Source organism: Desmodus rotundus, chromosome 11 (assembly GCF_022682495.2).
Source record: "Desmodus rotundus isolate HL8 chromosome 11, HLdesRot8A.1, whole genome shotgun sequence".
NCBI lineage: Eukaryota > Metazoa > Chordata > Mammalia > Chiroptera > Phyllostomidae > Desmodus > Desmodus rotundus.
Genome location: NC_071397.1, coordinates 30,838,878 through 30,853,353, shown reverse-complemented (window position 1 = coordinate 30,853,353; position 14,476 = coordinate 30,838,878). Strand labels below are relative to the sequence as shown.

The following is a 14,476-nucleotide window of genomic DNA, read 5'->3' as shown; positions in this document are numbered from 1 at the left end:
GATATATTGGACCCCAAATACTCACTGTCTCAGTCTCATACTGGGATATCAATGAGCTACAGAGAAGTTGAAATTTACACCAAGCTAAGTGTAAAATGTGCACACGGAGGACAGGCTGACCTTCCTGAGGGCAGTCGCTGTGGTTTCTGTAGCTGCTAAGAGTTCAGAGTGACCTTTCACTCCCTGAGGGTATGATTTCTATGCTTGAGGGAGAAGGATATAATCTGGTTTAATATGACAACTCTGCTACTTGTGTTCTATAGAAAAATCATTTTTTTGAGCTCTTGATTTAATTATTTCCATTCTCTCCACGAAATCAGTGCATTCCACTCCTTCTGCAGTAAAGTTTTAAATGACCTGCCTGGGACCCTGAGTGCTGAGAAGGGTGGGGCCCCTCAGACTTTATTGTTCCTGATGGCAGATGGGATCATCCTCACAGCTCAGAGAGTTAAGAGAACATATAAATTCATAGTGATTTAAATTATATTAAACTATCACCATTCCCATGAGCAGAAACTACCTAGACTTCACCTATTAATATAAAACTCTGCAATGTTTCTAGATGTTCATTTTGTATTTTCCTTCCCGTGAGAACTGGGAGTGAGCTCTTAGCATATACTTTCTTTCTGAAATATAGTGATTAACAATACTAGGTGAAACATTCACTTAATAAAGTTCACAACATTATATAACAAATGATAGAAAAGAAATCATGGATTCTAACCACTTTGTCCTCCTTTGGGAAAGCATCCAAGGAAGCAGAGTAAAGAGAGAGGGAAAAAAGGAAGAGAAAAACAAAAATAAGGCATATATTAATAAATAGATTTTTAAGAAAAACAATTATATGTCATTCTACAGTGTTAAAACAGGCATATTAAAAAGAAAATTTTTACTCTTCCCCCAAATAATCATTGTTCAAGCTCACATTACAAAGGTACATGTATGAATTCTGCTAAACGTTTGATAGAAAAGTTGGGTACTGTTATTTTCAAAAGTTTTAGAATTTGGATTATTAAATGTTCATTTAAATCATTCTCCATTTAGAAAACTTAATTCACTGCCATATTCAGTCTACCTGTTATTTAAAGATACATTAAAATGTCTATAATTTGTATGAATAATTTTATCAAATTACTATTAAAATATGTATTGTTACATATTGAAAAAAATCTACGAATGGGAAATGTTTGTAATAAGTAAAAGTGAAAAAATACTTTAATTTTTTAACCATAAATTATTTCACAAGGAATATTTATTGGTAATATACATTTCAACATTTAACTGTCATACACAGATAACTTTTTACATTGTTTTGTCTTATGTTCAAGATTAAATATTTCAAGTTGTGTTTTCTTGTACTTTGTTCTTTTGAATGTTTTTTCCAAAATTGGATTGGGTTTCGTTAAAATGGATGAACTACATTTGGACAGGGTGTCTGCTCCAAAGCATTATCTCCTAGCTCAATTTCCTTTAAACATCTCTCCTTTTAAAAACTCGAGTTTGACCCTAATAATTTTATTTTAAAAATTTTTAAAAGATTTTATTTATTTAATTCTAGAGAGAGGTGAAGGGAGGGAGAAAGAGAGAAAGAGAAACATCAATGTGTGGTTGCCTCTCGCACACCCCAACTGGGGACCTGATTTGGCCTGTAACCCAGGCGTGTGCCCTGACTGTGAATCGAACCAGCCACCCTTTGGTTCTCAGGCCAGCACTCAATCCACTGAGCCACACGAGTCAGGACTGACCCTAATAATTTTAATAAATCAATGATTAACTATATTTCTATTAGTTTGCCTCAAACTTATCATGGGAAGTTAAACACATTCAACTGCTGTGGGCACTCAGCCAGCACTAACATTCGGCCAGTTTGCACCCTCGAATACTATTCCCAGGTCTCATTTGTGAGAATTCATTCCCAACGGTATGTTTAAGAATACTAAATAAGGGAAAATTATCAAATAGTTCTTGTGAACTTTTTATATGCCAGAAAATATCTAAACCAAAAGGTTATCTAGACAGGCTTTAAAGGGACATGCAAGGATTAATTAATAACTGTTAGAAGGAAAAAAAGAAAACTTATGTGGCCATGAGAATGTAACCTAAAAAATGCATTTCACAAAGAACTAATTTTAATTATTTAATTGAATTCTCATAACAACACAGTAATTATCACTATCCAGTTCCATAGGTAAAGAAGCTGTTGTTTATAGAATATAATTATCTTCCCAAGGCCACAAAGATAATAGTTGGCTCACCTTAAGGTATAATAATATATCTGTTTTACTGAATGTCTTAATTCCACTGAAAAACATTTTAGAATAACCTACCTACAACTCAAATACACTAACAAAGAATACAACGTTGATTGAGACATTCATTTTAATTTTAACTGTGATTTTCCAAATTAGGAAGATATCAAGAGTGCCTAAAGCACTCCTGTTATTTTTAAATATAACTTTGAATTAAATTAATTTCTATACATGATTAGACAATATGTGAAATTCTTTAAACAAACAATGGGAATTATTTAAGTATATGATAATCTTAACTTCTATATTACATGGGAGACCTGTATCAAAGAAAACTCACACGGACATCCCTATAAATAAATGATCCCACTGTACTAACACTGGGAATATAACACAGCACAACAGTAACATGTATTCTAAACTAAATACTTATTGAAACTAATCTAGTATTTCACAACTGATATATTGAATCCTTTCTATTAGCATACTAGTGCCTCAAAAATTTAGATGTATTTATAGCACTGGCTTTATGGAAGAGTAGCTGTTATTTAAGGTGACTGAGGAAACTACATCGAGTGGGCCTACATCTCATAGAGAAGAAATAAGTCAAAATACTCCAATTTAAAACATGTATTTTAACATACTCTTCAAAAATCTGAATAATTTCCATGAGTTAAACTTAGTACGGTATTTCCTTAACATGATATGAAATTATTCTCACGGAGGCTAATCATAATTTAGTTCCTGGATGGTGACCAGCCTGGAGCAGGTCTGCCTCAGGCCGGCCTGTAGTGTGAGTTCTTGACTTTGTGTAGGAAGATTGCACAACACGAGTCCGGGTGATTTTGAGAGTACACTTATTGAGGCAGGGGACAGCGAGACAAAGGGAGGACTTATGGTGGAAGAACTAACAGCAGAACCTAGGTGGTACTCGGCTTTGGCTCCCTAGAAAAGTTACAGGAAAGGAGTGAGCCAGGGCCGGGCTGCTGTTAGCTCACTGGGCAGTCAGAGGTAAGGGTCTTGGGTACAGGTTTAGGAGGTAAGCCCAGGTCAAGCTGCTCCTGCCCATTGTTCCCCTGGCTGCAAGTTTTCTGGGGACCCTGAGAGTTTAGGAGGAAGTAAAAAATGTTCCTGCCTGGGAAGGGGCTTGCGTGTGCTCTAGAGGGAGCTGGAATCTAGAGATTCCAGCCCTGAATCTTTGTCCTGAGGGCTTTTTCTCTTTATTCTGTGGGTGATAATCTTAGGAAGGGTTTTAGCAGAATATTCATCATTTTTCCAGGTGCATTTTTAATATGCTGAGGTGCAAAATGAGCACCCAGGGAGGTTTGGGAATATCTGGTTGCTATACTTTTACTTTTATCTTGGGTCTGTTTGGCTTTAATGGATTTTTTTATTTGTTCCCCTGATTTCATCTGTCCTTGGGTTTAGCTGGTACAAATGGCATTAATTCTGTCTCTTTTCTCTATTTTCCCAGACCAGAGAGACTTAAGCTATGTATTCTTTGATTAGGGAAGAGAGGTATAAACCATTTGTTCTCAAGTGTCCTTGGTTAGGGGAGAGAATTCTTGTGATTCACCAGCTGGCTGTAAAATTGCTCAAACTGTTTGGCCTTGCTTAATTTTCTTGTCTCAATTTTCCCATTCTACTCGCCCAGGAATTTGCCTAGCTTCTTACTATCCTGTCACAGTTTTATATATATTATTAATTTGGGTTAAATCTAACGCTACAAAGTTTACTTTGCATGTTACCTTCATTCAATCTGAAACCAATGTTGCAGAAACTAAAGTAGGATTTTGTTTTATTTTGTTTTTCACAAGAACTGCCATAACAACTTTCAAGAGATTTACAACTCATGATACTATATCTACATTTACTACATTCGTCAGAAAATAAATTTCCTCCTACAGCTAAATCGGTTGGTTTTGAATGGGAATCATTTATTAAGATACGCAGACACAGAAGCTACCTTCTTTATGAATTATTTTCATCACTATTCCACTGCTAGGAACCTTATGAAAAGCCAAAGGACAAAATGGAGAGGGGCATATTAACGTGCACATTTATGCCTGTGTCTGCTCCCTAACACGCGTGTGCTGCTGCTTCTTCGGAGGTGTGCGAATGGGTCTCCGCATTCGGAATGTCTCTCACGCCCCCAGAACACTCACATTGTTGGATCGCAGGGACACGCGGCCTCCGCAGCGGGCGCAGAATTTGGTGCGGCAGTAGGAGCAGAGATGGCCGCACCCATCAGCAAACTTTGTTTTATGACAGATTCCACAGGTCGGGGCATCGTCTTTGTGCTCGCCCTGGTAACGCCGCGCTTCTTCCCCTATTTTTCTCACTTGTTCCTTATAGCTTTCAAATTGCTGATGCAATCTCCTGGCAAAAGAGAGAATGGTCACAAACTAAGTAAAATAGAAGACAAAAACATTTTTTTCTAACAGAATAGAAGCATAGCTATGTGGACTAAAGCAAAACATACAAAGCAACTTCCCCTCCTAATCTTACCTACAAAGGTAATAAATGTCTCAGCATGGATTCTATCAGGCCCAGTTTTGCTTACTAGCTCCGAATCAGAGAGATGTACACAGACTCTATACAATTACTGTTTGCTTCCAACAGTGGAATTCACGTGTTCACGCCATGCCTCTCTTGCTTTTAGTCAGCATTTCAACTGGGTCTCAACACTTTCCACTCGTGTGTGTGTGTATGACTGAAGCAAAAGTTATGCAAAATACTTAGCCTAAATATATATGATGCACTCTGGTACTTTCTATCTCACTCTAAGTTTAATACTGATTACTATTTTTAAAAACTCTGTCACAGTAAATTGATTCCATGACCCACTATTTATGCATGATCCATACTTGGAAAAAGACTGTTTTAAACTATGTTGCTAGGCAATGTGTCTTCCACAAAATCCTTCACCACATTCCTGAAGGCCATTTATTTTGCATCCCTCAAGTATTTCATACAATATATAATATGATAGCTTAAACATTGTATTTGATCTTGCTAGTTCTTCCAAGTCACATTAAAAGCACGAAACCATACCCTGTGAATATTCAGATGTTCATATACCCCACTTTTGCTGGGATCTCTCTGAAGTTATATGTATGGGGGTTGCTACTAGTCTTTAGTGGTAACTACTGGTGGTGAGACAATCAAAGTCATTGAGGCAAATGATCTCCTATAAGAATATTCACATTTATGCCCTGGCTGGTGTGGCCCAGTGGAATGAGTGGTGGCCTGCTAACCAAAAGGTTGCCGGTTTGATTCCCAGTCAGGGAATGTACCTGGGTTGTGGGCCAGATCCCCAGTAGGGGGCTTGTGAGAGGCAACCACAGGCTGATGTTTCTCTCCCTCTCTTCATCCCTTCACCTCTTTCTAAAAATAAATAAATAAAATCTTTTTAAAAAAGAATATTCACATTTAATGTGATTCAAATTTCCTCTTCTCCCCATCAGTCCAAATCCCTCAGTCTTAAATCACTACAACAAGAAACCATTAGCTGTTCTGTGTAGAACACTAGGATACCCAGTGAAAGGATGCCTTGGTTTAATAAATGAGAACTGAGAGAGTCTTCCTAGGCCTAGCCAACACCCACTGTCTTTTACATCAACAGAGAAGCTCCTGGGAAGCGGCTAATCAAATGTATCCATGCATCTGAGCCAGTTTGCTGGATGTGAGTATTCCCTAGGACACAAAGCACACACGTGCTATTGGTAACTCAGGCAGTTAGCTCCATGCGCCACATGTAAAGCAACTGCGGGGACCTGGTACTCCCTGGAAACAAAACCAAGTGAGTTAAGTCCGCCATCGAAGGGCTGGGATTTCATTACATTTTCCTTTTACCATCAATGGCTTTTGAGCAGAAATTTACTGATTGCTTTTAAAATTCTGAAATCCCTTTCTTGCTTTGCCCATTGACACTTTTTTCCTGTTTAATTCCACACTTAAAGCAAATATAGTTGCACTAGCACATAAAGTAGTTTAGAATCTGGAACCTTTCCAATGGAAAGACTAGCTAATTTCAGTTCCTAGAAGGATATAGTAATATGTTGTTTAATAAATGCAAGAACATTTGATCAATTTATTGAAGGCATTTGATACATCAATTTGTTATAGTTTAAACACTATCAATCTGGATCAAGTTGGTAAAAGAAAACCATGAATATCTACTATTTCAAAAGTAGTCATACAAAATAGCCCTAAAAGTCTTAGAACTTCCATTAAAGAAAATAATTATTAAGGAGTGGGAGTAAGAAAATATCTCAAATCAAAGAAACTGAAACAAGCTCTAAGCACAGAGGGAGCCCATGAATAAACATGCATCGTGAGAACCGCCAGATCAAATCCACTTAAGTATAAACGAGGAGGAGAAAGCTAGGCTAACAGGAAAGTTTCCATATAAACTTATTTTGTAATACATAACATGATTTAATATGGCTGTCGGCAAACTTTATGGTAAGAGGCCAGACTGTAAATATTTTAGAACTTGCAGGCCACATAATCTGTTTCAACTCTACTGCTGTAAATAGATAATACGCACAATAATAAATGTGACAATGTTCCAATAAAACTTTATTACCGAAACGGATGGTGAGCCACTGAAGGGGTTTGACAATTCCTGATAGTATATGCTTTATGTTGTACTAAGAGTAGTTCGAAATTCAAAGTCTCGTTGTATTGTAAAATTCAAATGTAAGACTTTTCTCCATCCTGTAGGGCCCAATCAAAAAGCCCTCTATTTCAGGAAACCTTTTCTACAGTGTGTGTGTGCAGAGCGCCGATCACGGAGGTGAAACCTAACTTCACTGCCATCTGAAAGCATTTCATGTGGTTAATCATAGACTACTTTTTTTAATTTACCATATATTATTCCTATTTCAGAAATGACACCTCCCTTCTACCAAGCAGTAAATTGACATGTGCGGAGGCTCTGTGACCGAGACAGGGCTTTAACTTTTGTGTCGGTGACTGAAAATGAAATTTTAGTTAGATAGCCACCAAAAAACAATCGAAAAGTAAAGGGCAACACATGAATGAGTGTAAAATCAATCCAAAGTAGACAAAAATTGTACACAAAGCAGGGCAATTAGAAATTACGGTATGCAATGGTAGTCCAGTCCAAGTCCCTGTTAACCTGTCCAACTCATTTCCCAGGGCGTTCCTTTCGTTCTTTTTAGCAGCAGACATTATGAAAGAAAGAAGAAAGGAAGAGAAGGTGGGGCAGGGGCGGGGAGGGAGAAAGGAGCCACATTCACCACTTCCGCTTCCTGAAAACCTACCTGCTCTATAACCTTCTGCAATGCTCCACTGAACTGTCTCTGAAAATCCGGGCTCGGTGCACTCTTTTTCAGTTTGTATTCTCCTTAGTTACTCTCATATCTCCCACAGGTAAGGTGGTGTCCTCACCGTGAAATATGCCTTTGGAATCAGGACACTCGGAGTGAAACCATAAACAGCATATTTATCTCTTATCTGATGTTTTAATGCTTTAATCTATATCAAATATGTGACAGGGTTCTATTATGAATAATGAATGGAAATGCATATTTTATTATATGGTATTACAGAAAATGCAGGACTGCAAATGTAAAATCTTTTTGTGAAATTTATTTGCACGTTTCAATTTTAGAATTAGCAATATATTATTATTGATTAGCTAGGTTGACAAAATATATGATCGCAAATCTCATATTTAAATTATCTAAATAGAAAATAGAGAGTGTTATAAAATATGCAGTGCTTTCAAAAAGAAAATCGTTGATGTAGAAACCTTGATTTTCTCCCTGGATGTTTCTACTGTTTTGCTATGTAAAATCATTGCATTATTTTAATATCTGTGCACTCAATTCAAGAAACTCCAAGAATCCAAATTCAAGGAAGTTGGGTAATTAAGGGCATATATTTGAAGGAAATAAAGATGAATGCCTAATAAGTTATATATCATTCTTTAAACATCTTAAAAAACCCTAGATATCATCTTATTATGCAACAAAGTAATTTAAACAGGAAATTATTAATGGCATTCTTACCAAGTGAGTATTCGTTGATCACTTACTATAAACAAGGCACACAGAATGATGCTAAGAGACTGGTAATAGTGAAATACAGAGAAGTCTTTGTAATTGGCACAGCACCTCACTTATTTCTCCTTTGTGTTTTTCCTTCTTCCATCCCCAAAGTGGTCAGAAGCTAGAAAAAGACAATTCCACCTTGCTTCCTGGCTGCCCTTTGGGAAGTCTAGGCTAGGTCTTCCAGGAGGAGGAGGGGGGAATGGGAGCTCGTGCTTCCGAGTTTCAAGCGCTCCAGTGGTGGGTCCAGCGGGAGTGCTTTCCCAGAAACAAAGAGAGGGGCAGAGATCAGAGTAGTCTGCATATACCACCCTAAATTGGAGAATTGCTCTGGGATGTGAGTACAATGGCAGGAAGGCATGGGTACGGAAAACAATAAGCATGGCCTCTGTTTCCCTTCCCGGCCTGGGCACAGAACACAGAGCACCAGCAAGGGCCCGTGCAGTGGGAGACATGGAGATTAAAGCCAGGAGAGTTCTTCTGAGGCCTAGAGCTTGTCCAGGAGAGCCCTGGTGATAACTGAAATTAAACATTTGCCTAGCCTGAGCGATTGGAAGCTTACTTTAAAAAATTTTGACCTCACACTCTATTGTCAAAAAAATCATAATACCCTCCACTCTAAAGCACTGTTCTTGACTCCAAGGAATGTACAGTCTACTTAGGAAGTAAGTTATACAGGGTCCAGCACAAATAATGCCTCTTTTATTATAAAATCTTTTATTAGAAAATCATAAGCATGTAATTCTATAACACAACAATTTCACACTGAAGCACACCATATAACATTTTAGGTGAAATGTTTAAATTAAAACTATAAATTATTATACCCACATTATTACCCTACCAACCACACTCAAGCAGGTGTTACTTCTGCCAGACCCTGTGTGTGAAGATAAGTTAGTAGCTGGTGGTAATGTATCCCAAGTGGCAGAGAATGGAAGCAAGTTGGTCCGTGCAGAGTAATAATTCTGGGTAAAATGATGAGGCAGATTTCCTTCACTTAGTTGGTCAAAAACACGTTCCTAGATAATTTAGAACTGGGACTATTCTTTGAAATAATAAAAATATGGCACATGTTAGTGTTAATAGATTAACTAAAGCAAACAAATAAGGAAGCATGCTAAGATCATAGTAATTGTGAATGCTCCCAGACTTCTCAGAAATATAGATGAAATGAAATTACCTTTTAAAATCTATGAATATCAGCAAATAAGCATGCAGTTTATATGTTCTACTGAATGACAGCCCAGAAATCATACGTAAATGACTGTGAAGTGAACACATATTATGAACTTAGAAAATGTTTTCCTGGGCCCAAAACACAACTGTATCTTTTTTTGTGAAACTGTCTGTTCAATTCTACTCTGTAACAGAGACAAGCAGTGAAATTCCACTACATTTCAGTGATGACTAAATTTTTAATGATAATTAGAAATAACAACCCCTTGTATCAGAACTGAGTTGAAAATAATTAACATCGCAGCCTTTTGAGTAAAAAGATTAAGTAATAGATTCGGTGCTGCAAGACTGTTGGACAGAAGCCAGGAGCCGTCTTGGCTAGATCTCTAGGAACGACATCCGGACAAAAGTACAAGAGCAGCTACCCCAAGTTCCTCAGCTGAGAAGCTGCAGAGCAGAAAGCCAGTCAGTCTCCAAATGGCTGGAGCAAGAATCCCACCACCTCCAAGGAGGCGCCCTGAGCTAGAAGCCCAGCCGCAGCCACACTGAACCCGCGAGAGAGACCAGCAGAATGCAGGCCCAGGTGCTGCCGTGGCCTCCCTTGCAGCTCAGTTTCACGTCAAGTCTCTGCTGGAACCTAAATCACATCAGGGATTCTAGCTGTCATAGACTCTGTCAAGATGTCGTGAGACCCGGTTTTCCACTTTAGCTACAATCCTCTGATTTATGCCGAATTTCTTAATTCCTGAATTTTTTTTAATTCCACCACACCCAAGGTGAGTCATATGTAAATCTAGGATTTCCCTTGATAAAAATAATGTCTATCACATAACTAAATTTTAATCATAAATGAAAAAAGGGTGGCATTGCCTAGATGAAATGTGCTGAGAAGTTTGTTATATATTTTAATCTGATATCCATCATTGCTAAAACTTAAAATTTTATGAATCACAGATGTATGTACATATGAGTATTTGGGGGTTCTAAAAATAATCATAGCAAGGGTATGAGGAGGGGGGATGAACAGGAGGAGCACACAGGGGCTTTAGGATAACCCACTACTCTGCACAATGCCGCAATGGTGGATGCATGTCACTACCCATTTGTCCTAATCCATAGACTAGGGTTAGGGTTTGCAACCCCAAGAGTGAACCCTGAAAGAAACTATGGACTTTGGGTAACAATGATGTATCCACATGGGTTAATCAGTTGTAACAAATGCGCTACTCTTGGGGGATGTTGGGAATGGAGAAGGTCATGCAGGTGTGGGAGCAGGGGGTTGTGGAAAATCACTGTACCTTCCTCACAGTTTTGCTGCGCATCTAAAACTGTTCTAAAAAATAAAGTCTGTTCAACCTCCAGAAAAGGTTATAAAATATATGATATAAGAATATGTACATATTCTAAACATTTCAGTAATATGGCCCTTTATCACAGATAGTACTGAGCAATTTAAAAAATCACTACAGTTAAAAAATATTTTTCAGCTTGTGTCTAATCCACATTTAGACTTTAGTTTAAAAGTATACTTTTTACTTACTGCAAATGCCCAGTAGATGGCACTAAAGAATTTTATTTTTACATGTAATTCCTTTGTACTTAAACTATTTTTCTTCAATGTGTTAAAGAAAATTAGTACAATCAGCAGGGAGTGTAACTTATTAAGAAAAAAAATGTGTTTTCAGAGGTGGCGGAAAAAGAACAAAAGAGAAAATTATAAAGTGCTGAAATTTCTGCTCTTTTTTTGGAGGGCCCTCATTCTAAACGTCCTTTAAAAAATTGTATGTTAGCAGAGAATTGCTGGGTCAAGAGGAAATTCCATACTGTTTTCCACAGTGGCTGCACCAGTCTGCATTCCCACCAACAGTGCACTAGGGTTCCCTTTCTCCACAACCTCGCCAGCACTTGTTGCTTGTTGGTTTATTAATGATGGCCACTTTGGCAGATGTGAGATGATATCTCACTGTGGTTTTAATTTGCCTCTCTCTGATGGCTAGTGATGCTGAGTATCTTTTCATATGTCTATGGGCCATCTGACATCCTTGGAGAAGTGTCTATTCAGATCCTTTGTCCATTTAATTTTATTGTTTGTCTTCCTGGTGTTGAGTCATATGAGTTCTTTCTGTCCTTTGAGCTCAAACCCTTGTCTGATGTATCATAGGCATATACCCTAAGAATCTCGAATCACCAATCCAATAGAACTTATGCACCCTTATGTTCATAGAAGCACTATTTACAATAGCCAAGTGCTGGAAGCAACCTAAGTGCCCATCAGCAAATGAGTGGATCAAAAAACTATGGTACATTTACACAATGGAATACTACACAGCAGGAAGAAAGAAGGAACTCCTACCTTTTGCAAGAGCATGGATGGATCTAGAGAATATTATGCTAAGTGAAATAAGCCAGTTGGTGAAAGACAAATACCATATGATCTCACCTAAAAGAGGAATCTAATAAGCAAAATAAACTAACAAACAAAATAGAACCACAGGCATGGAAACATGAAACAGATTGAAAGTGAGCAGAGGGGAGGGGGGAGAGGGGTAGCGGAGGAAAGAAAGGGAGGGGATCAAAGCACATGTATGAATGACCCATGGACATGTTCAACAGTGTGGGGGCTGACTGTGGGAGCAGGGGGTGGGGTGGGCAGAGGAGAGCAAAAGGGGAAAAACTGGGGCATGTGTAACAGAATAACAATAAAAATGATTTAATAAAAATTATATGTTTGGGATTCTGTTGTATATTTTTCTTCCTTTTTTTGCCCTCCATTTAGCATTGCTAGAAATGCAGTTCATCCAATCAGCATCCTACAGTGTTCTGAAAGCACTGAGAGACGACACTTAGGAAAAATAAGAGCATAACTGATGATTAGCTATTAGTGTTTTATAGCCTGTGACTTCAGTCAAGCATTTATTTTCAATTCTGCTTTCCATTTACCATAGGAGGCCACTCCTGAATAAGCATTGAATGAAGACATCTCAGGACACGGAGCCCAGTAGCATACACTCACATTTTTGCTTCACCTCATCTCCCAAGGAAAACCTTCTCCGTGCTCCTGAACACTGGGGCGGGGGGCACTGCATGTACGGGAGCTTTATGTGTTAGGGCCTAGAATATTGTTCCTACATTATGGAACAGTATCAGTGCTTTCTAATATTTGAGACAGACCAGAGGTCTAAAACTGAAAATCTGGCATGACAGGGAATCATTTTAGTACTTTGACAAACAGGTTGTCTATTTACAGCACAGTGCAAGAGAAGAAAATCAAGTGACAGGGAGAGAAACCACAAGGAATCTATGAAGTAGGAATAAAACTTTAGAAAGGAGTGAAGTCTGTTTTTAAGAAAAGAATCTAATAGGTAACACGGGTGCCTACCATCCCCATGATAAATATGTAATTCCTTAATATTAAATACCATAGATCTAATTAGATTTCATGTAAACCTTTCTAACACATGTCATTTGATCATGCTAATCGACCTAATACATAAAAGGCAAACTCCTTGTGTTGGCAATTTAGAAGGGGGCAGTGTCTACACCGACAATCAGGCCAGCGTTCGGTAATCGGTTCCTGTCTGCATTTTCCGGAATGCCCAACGCACTCTAAATCTTGCCTCTGCTGTATTCTTGACTATTTTCACCAGACTTGCTATGTCTTATTACTAGAGAATAAAGAGAAAAAAAAATCTACCTCACTCTAAAACTGGATGTTTTTTTGGAAGGGGTTAAATACAGTAAGTCAGGCACAAGTCTTAGGCTGGCCTGCTCAGAGTCAAATCTGGCTTTATGTTTTAGCGTCACGACCATAGAGAAATTATTTAAAGTCTCTATTCCTCAGTTTCCTCATTTACCAACTGGTGATAATGGCAGCCTCATAGGATCACTGGGAGGGCTGTTGAGATGATCAACGGAAAGTGCTTAGCACAGTGCCTAGCACATGGTAAGAGCTCAATAAATGTGAGCTTTATTATTAAACACTGGCATAGATAATACATGAGGAAAGAAAGTACTTTGCTTTTAAGTTTCTGAGTACACTTTGCTGATAACCGTAGGATAGAGCTATGACTGGCAAGACTTCCTGGCATATAGGTACCAGTATGACTGACCTGGATCACCTATCAATACTGCTAATTAGGGGCAAAAAAGGTCATCGTCTAAGACGAAAGCCAGAGAGAAAGGTGAGCACACCAGTACAATTTGCTTTGTGGGAAGTCCAGGATACAGCCACTGGAACAGGACACCCACGTCTGGAAATTCTTTCAGCCTTTTTTATGGCAACTGCCAATTCACAGAAACAGAAAAAAAAGAAAACAGATTCTAAAATCTGAATTTTGAAAAAGAATATTATCCTTAGGTTATTTCAAACAGAAATAAAATTGCCCAAGTTACAATGATTCCCAATGCTCTGAAACAGTGGATAAATGGATGATACATAGAAGACTTCTGACCTGTCAAAACGTTTTCTCTTTCACTTTTAATGTCTAATAAATTTGTGCACACTGAATGTATCCTTATTAGTGAGTTAACTGCATTTTACTACTTGTTCTTTTGAAGGATAAAATATTATCTGGGATGTGGTGGCTAAGGTGGCTTTCAATGTAAGTTCGACAAAGAATTGTTACCTTACATTTGTAATATTTGATCAAAACAATTCATTTAGAATGTCAATGGTCCCATAAAGCCCTGTGAACTGCTTTGTTTCTCAGAAATCACACAGCCACGGGGAACAGATGACATGTACAATATCCCCTCACTTCCGGACATGTAATCACTTTGTTTCTGTGGACAAATTCTACTATTGGTCAAGGCTGGTACTTACCTGCTCCAGTTACCCTGTTTGCAATTACTCCTCCTGCAACATTTTTGTCTTACCTGGTCAGAGCTTCGGTACCACCTACGTATCTCTAGTGAGGGGGTAAGGAAGACATGTGAATCCTACTTTGGGTAAGAAGGGTATCACATTGC

General features: G+C 38.2%; 1 protein-coding gene across 18 annotated transcripts in view; it reads right to left on the bottom strand.

Annotated features, from left to right (window-relative positions):
• RIMS1 (regulating synaptic membrane exocytosis 1) overlaps positions 1-14,476 on the bottom strand; it is a 412,581-nt gene that overhangs the window by 220,021 nt on the left and 178,084 nt on the right. For 17 of the 18 annotated variants that reach the window (XR_008425501.1, XM_053913690.1, XM_053913696.1 and 14 more), the window contains one exon: positions 4,415-4,628. Coding sequence is in view for 17 of the 18 variants with exons in the window: in XM_053913690.1 (XP_053769665.1) it covers positions 4,415-4,628 (214 nt within the window). In the remaining variant the exon portion in view is untranslated. Of the gene's footprint in view, positions 1-724; positions 737-4,414; positions 4,629-14,476 lie in introns of all 18 variants that reach the window. The other variant, XM_053913699.1, reaches the window with a different exon arrangement.